Raw genomic sequence first — 19,431 nt, forward strand, 5'->3', positions numbered from 1 at the left:
TCCTCATAGTAAACACGGAAGCAACGTCATGACATCACTTCCCGTTTACTCGGCTGCCCCTGGCGCCGGTTTAAAAAAAATATACAGTATTCAGAATCGCCATTTTCGGTGATCTGAATACTTTGAAGTGTAAAGGAGAGATCGGGGGTCTTTTAGACCCCCGATCCCTCCATAAAGAGTACCTGTTACCACCTATTACTGTCACAAGGGATGTTTACATTCCTTGTGACAGCAATAAAAGTGATCACATTTTTTATTTTTTTTTTAAAACAATTTATTCATTTTAAAATAAATAAATAATAAAAAAAAATTTAAAGCGCCCGTCATCCCCACGAGCTTGCGAAGCAAAGAAAATGCATACGGAAGTCGCGCCCGCATATGTAAACGGTGTTCAAATCACACATGTGAGGTATTGCCGCGATCGTCAGAGTGAGAGCAATAATTCTAGCTTTAGGTACCGTACTTTGCCGTCATTCCACGAGTGCATGCAATTATAAAGTGTGACATGTTTGGTATCTATTTACTCGGCGTAACATTATCTTTCACATTATGCAAAAAAATTGGGCTAATTTTACTGTTTAGTTTTTTTTAATTCATGAAAGTGCTTTTAAAACACCACTGCACAAATACTGTGTGACATAAAATATTGCAACAATTGCCGTTTTATTCTCTAGAGCAGTAATGGCGAACCTTGGCACCCCAGATGTTTTGGAACTACATTTCCCATGATGCTCAACTACACTGCAAAGTGCATAAGCATCATGGGAAATGTAGTTCCAAAACATCTGGGGTGCCAAGGTTCGCCATCACTGCTCTAGAGTCTCTGATAAAAAATATATATAAGTTTGGGGGTTCCAAGTAATTTTCTAGCAAAAAATATGGATTTTAACTTGTAAACACCAAATGCCAAAAATAGGCTTAGTCCTGAAAGGGTTAAGCGGTGCTTTACAAGCATATTTCGGGCGCTGGTAGTGTGAAAGGGCTCTTAAAGCACTTGGGCTTTCACATTGGGATTTCAGATGAGGCTTCTTTCAAGCGTTTTACAGGCACTTTTTTTAACGCTAAAGCGCCTGAAAAACACATGAAAAATGCCCCAGTATGAAAGGGGTCTTAGTGTTCAGAAAATTGATCTCAAAAGTGCAAGACAGCAGGAGATGTTTTTCTGCCTTTAAACACAGTGCTTAAAATAGGCCTCTAAATGTCCTAATGTGCATGGACACACATGATAACATTAGCTGCTTCTACAGGCAAAATGCTAAACTCCAAGAGCAGTGTTTTTTTTTCTTTTGTTTGTTTTTTTTTTAACTGAAATTCATTTACATTTTCAATAGTAGAAAAGGTAGAAATGTTACATTGTTACATGGTGATAAAAGATATCAATACACATTGAACAAATAATCCTCCCTAAATTTTGGGGCTAGGACAGAAACATATAACACAGTAAAAAAAAGTTTGTTAAATGGACTGCACCAACTTCAAATACATTTGTGTGTCACCACTCTGGCATGTGACTTTACACCTCAACAATGTATATTAGTGACCTAATACTACAGGGCATCCTCACCTTCTGCTCTGCATGTATTTTCATGTGTTCTCCTCAAACCTTATCACCTTTGTCTTTCAATAAAAATACAAAGGTGTGTGCTGCTATATCCAAATATGTGTAAAAAACAAAACAAAAAAAAAAAAATATATATATATATATACACACACACAACCATAAATATGTGTACTAGTGAGCTCACTATGATACTATGTCTAAAATCCCACACCATCATTTGACAAAGGACAAACAATATATCTAAACAATCTAACTCATGCCCATATCTGGTGGACTTTCCCTTTTATTAGACCTTACTGGGCCACTATACTATATTGGATTGAAAAAATTCAAGGCAGTAGGGTCCCCGAATGACCCCTGGAAGTTACTGTTTCATTGTAAAGATGAGCCAATAGGATCATATATAAAATCGATCAGACCTCATTTGCTAAACGCTGCTAAGGAGCTTATCCCGAAATTTAGGGAAAAACTGAAGAAAATCCCTTCACTTCCCTTCACTACGCCATTAGCTAGTGGAGGTGGACCGAATCTATCATGTGGAAAATAGCACACTTAAGCTTAAGAACAAAGCCGAGTTAGCATCCAAAATGTGGTCCTGTTGGCTCATCTGTAAGTTTTCATCAACATACGCAGAAATCATGGCTCACAAGTAAAGATTGTAAGCAACGAATGTTTATGCTTAAAATGATATCCTGCAATGGCTTGACAACTAACCCACCTTTCTCCCTCTCTTCCTCTCTCTTCTCTAACTTGCTATTTTCATTACTTTCTGTCTTTCTTTTCATTTAATGGCGTATTGTTAGTGGTTCCCCCACTAGAGATTGCAGGACCATTAGAAATGTAGCCTCCAGAGGTAACACTCATAGTATATAGGGGTACCAATTTCAAGGCCATGAATAGTGATTTGCACGGGAGTAATGAGTAGCTTTTATTCACATTTCTAAAGAAGTATGTATAAGATTTATAGGTATGTATGGTATGATGTATAGTATGTATAAGGTTTATACGAATGCTAGTTGCCAAGTGATGACAGGTGTTACATTGGTACATGTTACAAAGGAATATTGTTTTATTGCTGGTTGCATGTTTATTGTAATATGCAGTATGTCTTTCAATAAAAACTTATTGAACAAAAAAAACAATCTATAAATATATACTTTTCCTGTGAAAAGGGCTGTCAAATGAATATCTTCAGTGAATATTCCAGTGCTCTCAGTGAAATAAACAAATCCAAATTTTTAACCAGTCCCAAATGGATAGCCTCAGTGATCAATTGACTCCAACGGGTTTGTCTCTTATTTGTGAAGCTAAATTTCACCTTTTTGTGATTCCACCACCACCTTACAGAATGGCCACTCGCCAGAAACAGGTAAGTATGCGCTTTTGGTTCATTAGTTTGGATAACCACTCCAGGCAATGGATCAATAAGCAATCTCTTCAGGCAATTAGTCAGCAAGTTTAGCCTCTCTTGCTCTACTAGGTCTCATGAGTCAGTTAATGAGAGATAAGCAACAATTTGAAATTTTAAAGTTGAACATTCACAGAAAATGCTAAGGAGACAACTCCAGGGCAGTCGGTCAGTATCCTGCTTACAAATCCGCTAGCATCCTAGTAATTCTGTTTTTTTAAGCCAGTATGTATGTACCCTTAAAGCGGTAGTAAAGTCTATACTGGTTTGTTAAAAAATGGTTCCCTGGCAGTTTTAAGCCAAAACTTACTAGTATGCACTGCATACTATTGCATTATGACAGACTTGCCTACAAACGCAGCCCTCCTGTTCTGCACTCTCACTGCTCTCCCTTGTCCCTGACAGCTTATATCTTTGCCTGGTCTTTCTTCTGAGTTTGTGATTTCCAGCCGGTTGATTGGCTGTACCGGGGCTACGTCACTTTGGTGCCTGTGCGCGGGAGTGACATCGAAGCAGCACACAGAGCGGACTGTACTCTCTGACAGGCAGGGGGGAGATTTATGACAGAAGAGATCTCTAGGGTCTCTTCTGTTATTACAAAACACGCTGACAGGCAGGGTTTTTATAACTGACTTTACTACCACTTTTAAGTATTGATCCCATTGAAGAGATTTGATACACAATCTGCTGAGTTATAGCTAGAGCTTTTCATTCAGAAGAGAGCATAAAGCTTTGCTTATTGCAGAACTATAAGTCTGACTTAGCAGAAGGAGCCGTGATTGTGACATTTATCAGACATGCACCTTCAGTGAATTATCACATTAACTTAAAATGAACACTAGGAGGATACACCTGCATTAAATGTTTGGTAAATGTTGCATCCACTGCTTTATGAATATACCCCTCTGGGTTTTTATAACTGTCAGCCTATACACAGGATACACTATTCACAATTCAAACAAAAAAATATTAACCGTGGGCAGGGTTCTTTAAAAGTACACATTAACATGCTAGTTGACCTTCACCCATTAATAATGATTAAAATAGTGAACTCTATACTTTCTAATAGAATATGCTTTCTCTGTATTTCTAGATACAATGAGGTGTAGTCGGTAAAGAAAAGAGTTGAGTTACAAAGGGTAGGACCTCTCAGTGACCATAGTTTGACGGCGTTTTAAAGATAGTTGATACTTTTCCAGCTTTAATGGTCTGCGCCATTCACACAGTGCCGTGTTTAATATCATGAGTCAACATATTTGTCTCTGCATATTTTTTTATCAGTCAGATCTATCTCTTTGTACCATTGCTTTCTTTGTACATGTGTATATCCTCAATCTCTCATTAGTATACCCAAGCAGTAAACAATGTATGAATAGGTCCCTCCAAACACAATCTGGCGAGCTCTAAAATGAAAAATTTTAATAAACATTACTTTAGCAAATTGAACCTCAGAACATTGATGAAATATGCATGTAATTTCCCACGTATGCATAGTTAATGGCCTTGATTTACTAAAGCAGAAGAGAATGTTCATTTTGCAAAGTGAATTTTTACTTGGCTTGGTGAAGCTTTGATGACTTCAATCAGCCAATCATGTAACAGCAAGAATCCAGTTTTTATATGGTCCACTGAGTGACATTTAGGAACTATGAAACAATCTGCTATATACAGTTTCCTACAGGTGGTTTGGACACTGAATGCTGACATTGAAGGCCAGCCCCCCATATAACCATTCCTTTAGCCTTAATGCCCCTGTTTTGTTTTGTTTTTTGTAGTGTTCTAGGAAGTTGGGCGCCTTTCCCTCAGCTCTGCTGAAAAAAAATCTAACTAGAAATTTGTTAGAATTTTTATTATATTATAATTTTATTTTTCTCATTAATCAATATACTTGGCTGCAGAGCACATTCAAGGTCCAGGGCCATGTCAAAGCCTCTGGTGTGATCCCATCTCTGAAAGCTCATTTACTGAGTAAGGTCGTGAGCTGAAGCTCTGGGGGCTTTCCCCCAATTGTTACTGCTGGGCACCATTTTAAAACCCCTGCCACTGCCATCCTGCTGTGTAAATAGTTAAGACTGAGGAACTAATCGCTGATATCATTCACTAAATGGAGAGCTGCGTGCGCTTTACATCCTTTTTCCCCATCGCAAAAAGATTTTACAGTAAGTACAATCTTTTTCTCCCTTTCCCTTGCAAAGACATGGATTACTTTGCAAAGTTAACATGCACAATTGCTTTAGTAAATCAAGGTGATTGCGTTTGAACCTGTTGTCTACTTTTTATGTGCCTTATCAATCAGCTTTTAAATAAGCACTTTTTATCACAGGGCAACAATCAAAGAGAATGTTGTAATGATCAAGCTCCAGAAACAGCTGACAGAAAAAAACAGGGCTTTTGCTGAGATGGAGGGCAAGTTCCATGCACTTCAAGAGGTATAATGTTCTGCTTTTTGGCTTAAGCTATTTATTATTATTATTATGATTTATTTATTTTCGAATTTTATGAGTAGTGTCTTCAAAGACTTGCTTACTGCCAGTATATCACCATTTACCTGGATTATATCCTATTCTTTTCTTTACACTGGAAATCCCATCACTACTGAAAATCTTTAGTAGCAAAGTGTTTTGTGCGCCTTTTTTTTCCCCCAACATTTAATGGATATGCAGTCATTACCCAAAATGTTGGCACCCCTGCATTTCTGTCAGGTAATGCACCACTTTGCCCAGAAAAGTGTTGCAATTACAATTGTTTAGGCATTCTCGCATTTATTTAATTTGTTCGTATTGGTATGACACAAAAAAGTGGAGAAACAAAAAGCCAAATCTGCCACATTCCACGCAAAACTCCAAAAATGGACTGTACAAAATTATTAGCATGCTCAATTAAATATTTGGTAGCACACCCCTTGGAAAATGTAACTGAATTTAATTGCTTCCTGTAACCATCAATGAGTTTCTTACACCTCTCTGCTGGAATTTTGGACCACTCTTGCCAATTGCTCCATGTGTCTCAGATCGGAAGGGTTTCTTTTCCCAACTGCTGTTTTGAGATTTCTCCACAGGTGATCAATGGGATTTAGATCTGGACTAATTGTTGGCCAGTTCAGTACTCTCCAGTGCTTTGTCCTAAACTATTTTTGGGTGCTTTTTGACATGTGCTTTGGATCCTTGTACTGCTGTAAGACCCAAAACCTCTGACGTTGACCCAAATTCCTGATACTGGGCCCTACATTGCACCCCAGAATTCTTTGGTAGTCTCCAGATTTCATAATGCCATGCGCACGGTCAAGATATCCAGTGTCTGAAGCAGCAAAGCAACCCCAAAACATCAGTGAACCTCCATGTTTGTAGGGACTGTATCCTTTTCTTGAAATATTTCACTTCTTTTTCTAAAAACCGTAGAATGATGAGCTGTACCAAAAAGCTGTAATTTTGTTTCGTCTGTCCACAGAACATTCTCCCAAAAGGATTTTGGCTTCCTCATGTAAGTTTTGGCAAACTCTTTGATCAATTTTTTTCTTTCATCCACAACACAACCAGGGAAATTAGCTACAGTGCCATGGGCTGTAAACTTCTTGATAATGTTGCACACAGTGGACACAGCAACATTAAGATCTCTGGAGATGGACTTGTAACCTTGAGATTGTCCATGCGTTTCCAAAATGTTTGTAGCACACAGAGAAACACGACAGAACGAATGAATCTTTTTTTTTTTTTTTTTTTTTTTTTTTTTACCATTTTAATTAGTAGCCGGTGTGATTTGTATATTGTCAGCATCTGTTAATACAGTAGATTTTAATGACAAATTACAGGAGCATCACATGTAATGGAATTATTTCTTAACATTTTGAGAAGTTGGCAATAATTTTGTCCTGTCAATTTTTGTAGTTTTGCGTAGAATGTGTCAGATATAACTTTTTTGTTTCTCCAATTTTTTTGTGTCATACCAATACTAAATAAACATGAGAATGCCTAAACATTTGCAATTGCAACATTTTTCTGCGTGAAGTGGTGCATTATCTGACAGAAATGCAGGGGTGCCAATATTTTTGGCCATGACTGTATTGTCTCTATGTAAGGGCTATAGATGGACCCTCAGAATGTTTTAGAAATATTAAATTAGCCATAACCAACCAAGATGGACAGAGGAATATTCCCCGCTGAGACATTATATTCTGACAGTGGGGACTCTCCACTGTCAGAATATACTGATCAGCGGCTGCAGCCACTGATTGAAAAAAATATTCCAACAAGCCTGTTTGATAGAAGTCAATCTTTGCTAGTGTCCTAGGTGTTTGCCACTTTTTTCCTCAGCACCACGGATGAAGTATAACTATAGTTTTGCTAGCTTTATTATTACATAGTTGCAGTTAGTCTGGTTGAAAGAATACTAAAACAATGCGAAAAAAAAAAAAAAAAGAATGAATGGCGTCGGGATACTAATCCTAATCACGACCGACTGGAAGTGCTGTAAAGACGTTTGTTTCTCCGCCCTACCCATTTCGTCATATAACCTCCACTCCAGCTACACTAAAGTTTTTAATTCAGCATTCCTTCTTTTTTCACAAGGAGGTTAAGATTAAATGCATGAAATTTATGCAGAGGGTGTAGCACATTCATACCAAATGGGCTGAACTTCCTCATTATTTGGTTTACGCCATTTTGGTTTATTCCAGCAAGTGATATCACTAATTATTGAACGCTCCTTCAAGGGCTTGTTGCATCAGGCAGAGATTGTAGCACACTCAATAGCACATGATCATTGAATATTGCACCTTGCAGAGGATATACATAGTGTTCTTTGGCATAACTAGATGCTTATTCAATTTCTATCACTTTTTTTTATTTTTTGGATTTTAAAGTTTATATCATTGCAACCTGCAGAGGGTGCAACACAGAACTATCATTATAATAGGTTCAAACCAAACACTCAATTACCTTCTCAATTAGAACAGTGCCACACCTGCAAACCCTTTTTTTTTTTCAATCTAAGGTCCCTAACTAACATTTATACATATACATAATAGGGGCAATTTAGGAGGAAATGTACCTACCAGCATGTCTTTAGAGTGTAGGAGGAAACCAGAGTACCAGGAGGAAACCCACACAGGCAGAGAGAGAACATGCAAACTAGGCAGGTAGTCTCGGGGTAAAACAAGGATGTTCAGGTATGAAGATGTAGCTAGGGGAAGTGGTATGAGGCTCGCAGAAAGGAGGGCCAGTCCTGTGTTAGAAAGTGCAGGCCGACAGCCACAAAGGCTGCCGGTACTTGTATTTTTCCCATTTACAGAGCACTGTGAATAATTGACATGGCTGGGCGAGCGGAGCCCCACGTGGCCACATTATTTTCAATCAGTGACAGCGCCACCCGCAGTAGGAAGTGAAGTGAATTAAAGTGTTCACCAATGCCAGATGTCTGCCAAGCAAAATTGGGCAGTTGGAGGCTTTGGTGCAGGAAGAGAACTATAATTGAATTGGTATTGCTGAATATTGGCTTCATTCCTCACATGATTGGGTTATTAATATTACTGGCTATACTTTTTCAGTGAGACGGTAAAACTAAAAGGTGCTGGTGTCTGTCTCTGTGTGAGAAGTGATCTTTAAGTGAGTGTAAAAGAGGACCTGGTTAATGAAGAATGTGATGATGCTGAAACCCTATGAGTGGAGCTGAATATGATTGTGTGTGTGCTTCAAAGTTAAAAATTGGAGTTGTTAGGCCACCCAGTGTTAAAGCAGAAGTCTAGCCAAAAAATGTTTTCCGTGTCCTTGTGGCTGATCTCCTACCTTCACCAACCTTGCCATCCATGTTCTTCTGAGCTCTGTAGTGCCTCTGTAATAGGCTGCTGAACTTGCTGAAAAAACATTATTCTGACAAGACTGCTGGCTTCTATCCCTCTCCTAAGTTCAGCCAGCGGTCTGACATGCCCCGTTCTAGTCCTTTGAAAGCAAGCAGGGAGGAAGCAGACATATAGTGGGCGGAGGGGTCTCACAGCCCCCAGTCTGTGCCGCCCATGAGGAGGCGTCCTCCTTCTCCTCTCTCCTCCCTCCTCCTCCTTTGCTCCTGCCAGTCACTGCCCCTCCACTTCATCCCTGCCGCCGCCGCCCGCCTGCTAGCTCCATGCAGAGCGGGGATTATCATCAGTAAATACTTATATGACACAGCAGGGATCTCCCACTGTGTCAGGTATTGTATATGAGAACACCAATTGCTGATGTGGCGGGGCATCAGCGATCAGTGTTCTCACATACAATACCTGACACCACGGGAGATTCCCGCTGTGTCATACAATTTATTTCTGATAATGATCCCGGCTTTACACTGGTGGTCCCTAACGTGTTGGTCCCTTACATGGTGCTCCCTGACAAGTGACACTGATAGTCCCTGACATGGTGGTTCCTGACAAGCGGCACTGGTGGTCCCTGGCAAGTGGCACTGGTGGTCCCTGACATGGTGATCCCTGGCAAGCGTCACTGGTGGTCCCTGACATTCGCCACTAGTGTTCCCTGACATGGTGGTCCCTGACATTTGGCACTGGTGGTCCCTGACAATAGGCACTGGTGGTCCCTGACATTCGCCACTAGTGTTCCCTGACTTAGTGGTCCCTGACCTTTGGCACTGGTGGTCCCTGACTTGGTGGTCCCTGACAAGTGGCACTGGTGGTCCCTGACAAGCTGTACTGGTGGTCCCTGACAAGCTGTACGGGTGGTCCCTGACAAGCTGTACTGGTGGTCCCTGACAAGCTGCACTGGTGGTCCCTGACAAGCTGCACTGGTGGTCCCTGACAATAGGCACTGGTGGTCCCTGACATTCGCCACTAGTGTTCCCTGACATGGTGGTCCCTGATATTTGGCACTGGTGGTCCCTGACTTGGTGGTCCCTGACAAGTGGCACTGGTGGTCCCTGACAAGCGGCACTGGTGGTCCCTGACAAGCGGCACTGGTGGTCCCTGACATGCAGCACTGGTGGACATTGATAAGCTGCACTGGTTTTTGCATTCAATTTATTAATTTAATTTAAATTTATTTATTAACCACTTGGCAAACGGCCCATAGGGGGAGAGACCGTGGTGGGCTGCAAGTGTAGTGCCCACAGTGCTTCTCAGTCACAGATCCATGCATCCATTCTCAGCCTTCCATACTCTGCATATCCATCCATACTCGGCATACTAATCCATCCATGCTCACCCATCCATACTCATCATACTCAGCCATCTATGCTCAGCATACCCATCCAATACTCAGCATACTCATCCATCCATCCATCCATGCTCAGCCATGCATCCATCCTCAGCAGTACTCATGCTTCCATCCATCCATGCTCAGCCATCCCATCCACCCCCAGCCATAATTAGCCATACCCAGCCATACTCAGCCGTACCCACCCATCCTATCTATACCCAGCCATCCCATCTATACCCATCCATACTCAGCCGTACCCAGCCATACTCATTCATACTCATCCATCCCCATTCATTCTCAATCATGTCACATCAGTTATCATCCATGCCACTACAGTGCCTCACAAAAGTGTAATAGGTAGTCAAATTAGATTTGAAACTTATATCCCTAGAACATCTGATGGTGCTCACTGCATGTTGGTCCTCTGTATGTGGCCACACTGTGGAAAGGTCTCACACATGGGTATCACCGTACTCAGGAGGAGTAGGAGAATCTGTAATCTATGTGTTAGAAATATTGTGTAAAGGGACAATGTTGTGTAAACATAAATGTGTTTTCTTTTTTAATTTTCTTTGCACATTTTCCAAAAACTTGTAGAAAAAAATGACACGTTTAAAAGACTCGATATGCCTCATAGAAGGTAGTCAAGAAATGATATGTGTAATTTATGCTCCAAGAACGTCTGATGGTGCTCCCTGCATGTTGGGCCTCTGTATGTGGCTACACTGTGTAAAGGTCTCACACATGTGGTATCGCCATACTCAGGAGGAGTAGCATAATGTGTTTTGGGGTGTAATTTGTGCTATGCATATGCTGTGTGTGATAAATAACCTGCTAATATAAAAATTTGGTGAAAAAGAATAGAATATCTTGATTTTGCACAGAATTGTGGGAAAAAATTACAACTTCAAAAAACTCACCATGCCTCTTACTAAATACATTGGAATGCCTAAAAGGGGTCATCTGGGGGGTATTTGTACTTTTCTGGCTTGTTAGAGTCTCAAGAAAGGAGATAGGCCATCACTACTTCAGGTGTGATCAATTTTCAGAGATTGGCACCATAGCTTGTGAACGCTATACTTTTACAAAGACCAAATAATATACACTGATTTGGGTTATTTTTTACCAAAGATATGTAGTGGTATAAATTTTGGCCAAAATATATGAAGACAAATTACTAATTTGCTAAATTTTATAACAGAAATGAAAAAAAATCATTTTTTTACAGAATTTTCAGTCTTTTTTCTTTTATAGTGCAAAAAATAAAAAACCCAGCGGCGATTAAATACCACCAAAAGAAAGCTCTATTTGTGTGAAAAAGAATGGACAAAAATGTCATATAGGTACAGTGTTGCATGACTGAGTAATTGTGATTCAAAATGTGAGAGCACTGAAAGCTAAAAATTGGTCTGGTTAGGAAGGGGGTTTAAGTGCCCAGTGGTCAAGTGGTTAAATGCATTCAATTAATATTGTATTAATATGCATTTATATTAAAAATGCTTTGCATTTGTAATGCTGTAACTTATCACACTGTGTGTTATGTATGGCTTGCTGGCTGCAGAATGAAGGGTGTGATTTATGTTGAAGTGGGCGAGTTCACATTTAAATGTACAAGCCCTAGTGTACCTCTCACATTCTGTACAATCCCAAGTATTCATGGGAAATATCAGCTGATTACAGTTAGAGAGAGATAAGAGGATATGATGCACTCACGGTTCTCCTTGCCAGAAAAGATGATGCATTTTTTGAATCACAGAGCTGACTTCCTGAAAATTAAATCAGACATATCTCTTAAACAGTAAGAAATTTCACAAATGTAATAGCTGTTTAGTGGTTTGTGTGTGTGTGTGTTTGTGTGTGTGTGTGTGTTTGGGGGTACTAATGGAGGATTTTTTGAAAAGTTCTGCTTTAATGATGAAGTCTGCACTTGCACAGACAGAAAGGGCTGCAAGGTCTGGGATAATGATAATATTAGGTGATTTTTAACTACCCTGCATTTGATCAGAGTAATGGCACTGCTGGAATATTTGCAGATTGGAAAGTTATACACCTATTATAAGACAATTTTATGGTGCAGTTCATAGTGGCCCGAAGTAGAAATTATGCTCTGCTGGACCTGGTAATCTCAAACCATGCAGAGCTTATTACTAATGCTCATGTAAAGGAACATCTGGGTAGCAGTGACCATAACATGATTTCATTTAATGTAAGCTGTAAACAACAAGCACATGCTGAAAATTTAAAAATTCTTAATTTTAAGAGAGCAAATTTTCTCAGGCTGAGGGTTTCTCTCCAAGATTTAAACGGGAGGAAATATTGGCATTAAAGAACACAGAACAGAAATAGGAATGCTTCAAATTGGCTGTATGCAAACACTGCCAATATATATATATTCCCATGGATAAAAATAAAACGTGGCTCATGTCCAAAGTTAAAATAGCTATTAATAGTAAGAGAAGAGCATTTAAAAAAATCTAAAAGTGAAGCAACACTGTCATTTAAGACCCCTTTCAAACCAAACTACTTTTCATGCGTTTTTTTCCCGCTGAAAATAGCACCTGTAAAGTGCCTGAAAAGCATCTCTCATGCCTCCCCAGTGTGAAAGTCAGAGTGCACTTGGGGGACAGTAAAAATAGTCCTGCAAGCAGCATCTTGGTGGTGGTTTGAGAGCAGTGTATACACCACTCTCAATACGCCCTGTCCATTGAAATAAATGGTTGTAGGCTCACCATGATCGCTGTATAACCACCTTAATACGAGGCCACATATATACAGTACATACAGCGGTATTGAGGTGGTTGAATACCTTATTCAGCACTGTGTATACAAAGGAACCTGGGGGGCTCAAGTCCTTACTGGGGATGGTATTGACATAGCCCCAGATGATCCACAATATCTCAAAACTGATACGGTTCAGAAAAAGTTAGGATACAATTGAATAAAACACCTGGACCAGATGGCTTACACCTAAGGGTCCTGTTGGGTACCTTGTAGTAGAACCCAACTTGTAGGAGAAGACGTGGTCTCATGGGTAGGAGTGCCTTATGGAAGTTGCAGCAGCCGGCACAGGAACGGAGTGGAGATCCTCCAGGGATGGCTGGACTGCAGATGACAGCAGGCAGAAGCGGGTTAGTGAGCTGGATGAGAAGGCCGGGAACACAGCAACACAAGGCAGTAGGCGGAGGTAGACAGTCAGAGTCGGCAGGCAATTGGCAGATGAACACAGCAGGCAAACAGCAAGGTCAGACATTCCGGGTTGGCAGGCGATCAGGCAGATGAGTAGAGTCGGTAAGGCAAGCAGAAGTTGGCAATGGATCACAACAGAGCTTTAGGCAGAGTCAGGCAGGCCGGGTCAGATTGGAGATGGTAGAGAAGTCAGATGGAGTCGGGTCGGTATAACAATCACCAAACGGATACAGGTAACACTGGTACAGAGCTGCAGACAAAACAGCACCGCACAAGTGTAGCTGAGATACTTTTAAATGTTCCTTGACGCCAAACAGCGCTAGTGCGCACGTGTACCTGCCACGCACACGTGCGCACCTGGGGAGGGTGCCGGTGCATGCTGGTGGGCAAACATTGTTGCACAATTTGGGAAGGGGCCCGCACGTGTGTCCCCCTGATCAGTACTGGCACGTCCCTCACAGGTCCTCAAAGAATTGAGCTCCGTTATAAGTAATTGTTTATAATTTTTAGAGACTCTTTAATGACTTGAATGGTACCACTGGATTGGCGTAAGGCCAATGTGGTGCCTATATTTAAAGTGATTGTAAACGATCATTTTTTTTTCTTTTTTATAACGAACATGTTATGCTTACCTGCTTTGTGCAATGGTTTTGCACAGAACAGCCCTGATCCTTCTTCTGGGGTCTCCCAAAGTGGTCCTCCTGCATTTGCATAACGCCCCTATTCATGCAGGCTGTAACCCGAGCCACATTGTGTATGTCTATTGATATATTGACACGCACAGTTAGTCCCCGCCCCCGCTCCCTCATCATTGGACTTGATTGACAACAGCCGGAGCCAATGGCTTCCAAGTCCAGAGAGGAGGTAAAGAGCAGCCCTGCTGCTCTCAGGCACAGCGCTGGAATGAGATTGGGCTCAGGTAAGTTTTTATGGAGGGCAGAGAGGGAGCTTGGTCGGTAAAGGTTTTTTACAATAATGCACAGAATGTTCTTTTATGGGCACTAGTGGGGTGCTTTTAACCCCAGCTAGCGGCTGAAAAAAGGGTTAAAAGCGCCCATGTTGCAGCGCTGCCAAAGCGTTTTGCAGGCTCTTTGGCAGTGCTGTCCATTCATGTCAATGGAAAGGGCATTTTAGGAGCAGTGTATACACCACTCCCACACCGCCCCAAAGATGCTGCTTGCAGGACTTTTTTTTTTTCCTTCAAGTGCACCACCCCAATGTGAAAGCGCTCTGCCTTTCACACTGGGTTGGCTTGAGAGGCGCTTTACAGGCACTATTTTTAGCGGTAAAACGCCTGAAAAGCATGGCAGTGTGAAAGGGGTTTTAGCCTTTGCAACCAAACCACCACAACGGATCAGAGTCTTTACCAAGTAACTACAGAGCAGTTATTTTAATTTCTATAGTTGTGAACATACTTGAGAGTTTAATAAAAGACCACATAGAAGAGCTTTTGCTAGAAAATAAAATGTTAAGCAATAGCCAGCATGGATTCATGAAAGACAGAAGTTATCAAACAAACCAGATTTTTTTTTTTTTTGAGGAGGTAAGCAAAACCTTGTTTTTTTTTTACATATTACATAGTTGGTAAGGCTGCAAAATGACACCAGTCCATCCAGTTCAACCTGTGTGGGTGTGTGTGTATGTCATTAGTAAATTCTATATATCTGTATGTTGGGATCGTTGAGGTGCCCATCTAATAGATTTTTAAACCTATCCATGCTCCCTGCTGATACCACTGCTTGTGGAAGAGAATTCAACATACTTACCACTCTGACAGTAAAGAATCCTCTACGCAGTTTAAGGTTAAACCGCTTCTCTTCCAAGTTCTGTGAATGGCCACGTGCCTTTTTTATAAACTCCCTTTCACTAAAACGTTTTTTCCCTGTGTTAAGGTCACCAGTACAATATTTGTACATCGCTATCATATACCCTTTCAAGAGTCTCCTCTCCAAAGAGAATATGTTCAATGCTTTGTTGCTCTTCTCTGGACTCTCTCCAGTTTCAGCACATCCTTTCAGAGGACTGGACGGCATACTCCAGATGTAGCCGAACCAGAGTTTTGTAGAGTGGCAGAATTATTGTTTTATCTCTGGAGTTTTTTAATGCATGCTAATTAGAGCTGGAACTCCCTGTGTAGATGAGGGAAGTTTAACCATTTAAAGACCAAACCTTTTCTGACATTTGTTGCTTACAAGTAAAAATCATTATTTTCTGCTAGAAAATGACTTGGAGCACTCAAACTATATATATATTTTAGCAGAGACCCTAGAGAATAAAATGGTGGTTGTTACAATATTTTATGTCACACTGTATTTGTGCAACAGTTTTTCAAACGCATTTAAAAAAAAAATACACTTTAATAAAAAAAAACGAAACCGTAAAGTTAGCCCAATTTTTATTTATGTTTTGTATATTGTGAAAGATGTTACACCGCGAGAATCGTGAGAGAATCGCAACTTTTATTGTAAGCAAAAAAAATTGTGATTCTCATTTTAGCCAGAATCCTGCAGCTCTTATAATAATAATTATGTTGGCTCTGCTTGCAGCAGCTTGGCGTTGCATGCCATTGCTGAGCCTGTCACCTGCTAGGAGCCCCAGGTTGTTGTGGACATACTTGGATTTCGCAAAGCAGAGTTTGACACAGTGCCACTCACACCACTTATATGTAAGGTAAAGTGTACAGGCTTGGAAAAATCAGTTTGTAAATAGATGGAAACATAGCTAAAAGACAGTATTCAGAGAGTAGTGGTTAATGATTCATATGCTAAAATGGTCTAAAGGTTATTAGTGATGTATCCCAAGGTTCAGTGATGGTACCCTTACTTTTATATTTATAAATGATTTAGGATCTGGGATTAAAAGTACCATATTCATTTCCAATTTATACAGTGTAATTATATCTTTAGAGGTTATCACCTACTTACAAGCTGGTCTCAATGCACTAATTAGTTGGGCAACTATGTGGCAAATGAGGTTTAATATTGATAAATGTAGTTATGCAGTTGGGGGGCTAAAAACATGTATGCATCATACATTCTAGCAAAAAAACAGCTGGGGTGTCAATGGTGGAGAAGAATCTGTTTGTTCTGGTAGATCAAAAACTTAATAATGGTGTTCTGGTAGATCACAGACTTAATAATAGCATGCAGTACCAAGCTGCAAATTCTAAAGGGAGCAAAATACTTTCTTGTTTGGAAAGTGGTATAGACTCCAGAGAGTCAAATCATTTGTAAGACCTTATCTAGAATATTGTCCGGAACCATGAAACAGATGGAGACAGAAATTGCAGTAAACGTAGTCAAAACAAAACCAAGGTTTGGTAATCAAAGCGGGTAGTCAGTGCAAACCAGTAAATCAGGAAGCCAGAGATTAGCATACTCTGAGGCAGCAGAGGGGATCAAGAACCAGAAGGGATGCCAGCCAGGCAAGTCTTCAAAGAGTAAGTAAACCCCGCAACGTATTGCTGTTTTTTCTAATATGTAAATGCTTTTAAATCTTGTCAAGTGACAGATATATAAAGTTATCAAAAACAAGCTTTCTAGTTACCTTTTTTATCAGTTTTATTCTTTTGTCTCTTGTGGGTATCGCCCGCGCCTTTGTTCCTCCTGTATGCTGAAGCCTTTGTGAACGTTGTTTCCGCCCTCAATTTGTTTCCCTATCAAAATCTCGTGCATGCGCAATAGCATCGCCATAGCATCTTTTACAGTCACAAGGGGGATCATGTTGTAGCATCGCGAGTCTTCACTGTGCAGTTCTGAGTGTCAGATAATGACACGGCAATCAGAGGAAACTGAAACTGCACACTTTGACGTCACAGCACATAGAAGGACAATTTATATCGGAAACACATCTGTGAGGGCACTTTCACAGGCAGCGCTTAGCTGCCTGTGCTATCTAGATCAAGATGAGCTAAAGTAGGAGAGGAGGGTTTACAACCATTTTAACAGTAACACAGCAGAGAATCTACAGATATGTTGACCAAGGTGAAGGCATGGGAGAACTGAACCAGGCAGTTTAAATAGCCAGAAGGTGCCTGCTAATGAGCAGGAAATGATCACCAGGTGAGGCACTGTGGAACGATGAGTGTTGGCAATTAACTAATTGACTGCTGAGCACTGAGAAGGATATTGGAGAACTAGAGAAATGCAGAGAAGGGCAACCAAACTGATAGGAGGCATGAAGGAGCTTGTCTATGAGGAAAGATTAGCTGAACAGAATTTATTCTGTCTTGAGAAAAGGCCGTTAAGGGGGGTATGATCAACATGTGTAAATTCATAAGTGGTCAACATAGGGAACTTGATGTAGAGTTATTTACTTTCAGGTCAGTAGGGAGGATAAAGGGGCACTCTTTACATCTGCAGATTTAGCCTCCACAATAGACTCCCTTAAGAATTGGTTCTGGACAACTCAGTAGATTGTTATGAAATGTCACTGGGATACTAATATTTAGAAGTAATAAAACCAGAGGTAGTTGATCCAAGGAATATCCAATTGCCTAATGGGGGATCAGATAGGAGTCCCCCACTGGAGTAAATTGGATAATGCTCAAATGTATTTTTTTTTTCCTTCCTCTGGATCATCTGTGGGTTTAAAATAGTTTGTATGAAGGTTGTGTGTGTGTTTTTGTTTTTTTTGTTTTTTTATTGGCCGTGGGCGGCACAGTGGTGTAGCGGTTAGCACTCTCACCTAGTAGTAAGAAGGGTTGCTGGTTCGAATCCCAACCACAACACTACCTGCCTGGAATTTGCATGTTCTCCCTGTGCCTGCGTGGGTTTCCTCCCACAATCCAAAGACATGCAGGTAGGTTAATTGACCTCTGTCCAAAATTGGCCCTAGTATATGAATGGGGACCTTGGATTGTGGGCTCATTGAGGGTAGGGACTGATGTGAGTGTGCAATGTACAGGGATAGGGACAATTGTAGACACTCACTCAGGTTGAACTGGATGGACTAGTCTTTTTTTTTCAACCTGAATAACCTTAACAAGCAAACAACCAGTCTGACTGTGTTCTTACTTTTAGAGATTTAAATGACAGGATATTACATTCCCTACTTAGATCAGATTTTTTTAAGCATTTGATCCTCTGTCCTATGTTGGCAGTTGTATTGATTTGTCAAACTGTCACAGTGGGCTCAATCACTCAACAGAATCTCTTCATCACTGGGGAAGTCCTCTCTGTCATGGAACACATGAACCACATCTGGAGCAATATGATCACCTCTTACAAAGAACTGAGCTTGTGTCTTGCATGGATGATATTTGTTGATAAGCATAGAACACTTTGACACAAGTTGACTTTAAATGGGAGTCCTCTCCTTCAACCTGCTCTTGACACTGGCTACTTGGCAAAGGTGTCCCACCCTTCATTTACTAGGGCAGCAGTACTTTGTAGGCAGTCAGATCCTACTTACCACTCAAGCTGCAGGGCTCATATTTAGATCTTCTTTTTCCCCTCTGTTAAACCTTCTACATGCAGGCAGGCTTGCTTGTTCATTCTGCTGAGTACTCTGGTACTTGACCTCCTAGGCTTTTGGATGCTCAGTTCCCCTGTTGTCTCAACTCAGCTTCCTCTCAAGTCTCCAATTTTGACTCTTGAGTCATGCACTTTTCCAGCTGCCCCTCCTCACCCTTTTGCTATTACTTCATCCCAATATGCATATTCCAAAATTTGGGTTTACTGCACACTGGGAACTCTGATTTCTACTTTGGTAGGAATCCATCATAGGGATTGGAGTTAACTCAAGCTCAAACACCTCCCTGAAACAGGGATCTTTTCCCTCTCAATATGTTGCACACCTTGGGATTCTTAAAGGGGTTGTAAACCCGTGCGGTTTTCACCTCAATGCACTCTATGCATTGAGGTGAAAAATCTCTTGTAGTGCACCGGCCCCCCAGATCCCCCCTTTTACTTACCTGTGCCCGATCGTTCCTGTGCTGGGGAGGAGCACACCCGCTCCAGCTTCCAGCTGGAGTCTTGAGTCCTGATTGGATAGATTGATAGCAGCAAAGTCATTGAATCCCACTGCTCTCAATCAAATCCAATGATGTGGAAGCCAGGGGGTGGAGCCCTGTCCGGCTGTCTGTGTCATTGGGTGCAGCA

General features: G+C 41.0%; 1 protein-coding gene across 3 annotated transcripts in view; it reads left to right on the forward strand.

The window, feature by feature from the left end:
- The window catches only part of RPGRIP1L (RPGRIP1 like), a 386,112-nt gene that overhangs the window by 134,711 nt on the left and 231,970 nt on the right, over positions 1–19,431 (forward strand). For all 3 annotated transcript variants that reach the window (XM_077458160.1, XM_077458169.1, XM_077458179.1), the window contains exon 7: positions 5,293–5,398. In XM_077458160.1, the coding sequence (XP_077314286.1) occupies positions 5,293–5,398 (106 nt within the window). The remainder of the gene's footprint in view (positions 1–5,292; positions 5,399–19,431) is intronic.

Source organism: Lithobates pipiens, unplaced genomic scaffold, assembly GCF_037356315.1.
Source record: "Lithobates pipiens isolate NorthernLeopardFrog02 unplaced genomic scaffold, aLitPip1_a1.2 Scaffold_10, whole genome shotgun sequence".
Lineage (NCBI taxonomy): Eukaryota > Metazoa > Chordata > Amphibia > Anura > Ranidae > Lithobates > Lithobates pipiens.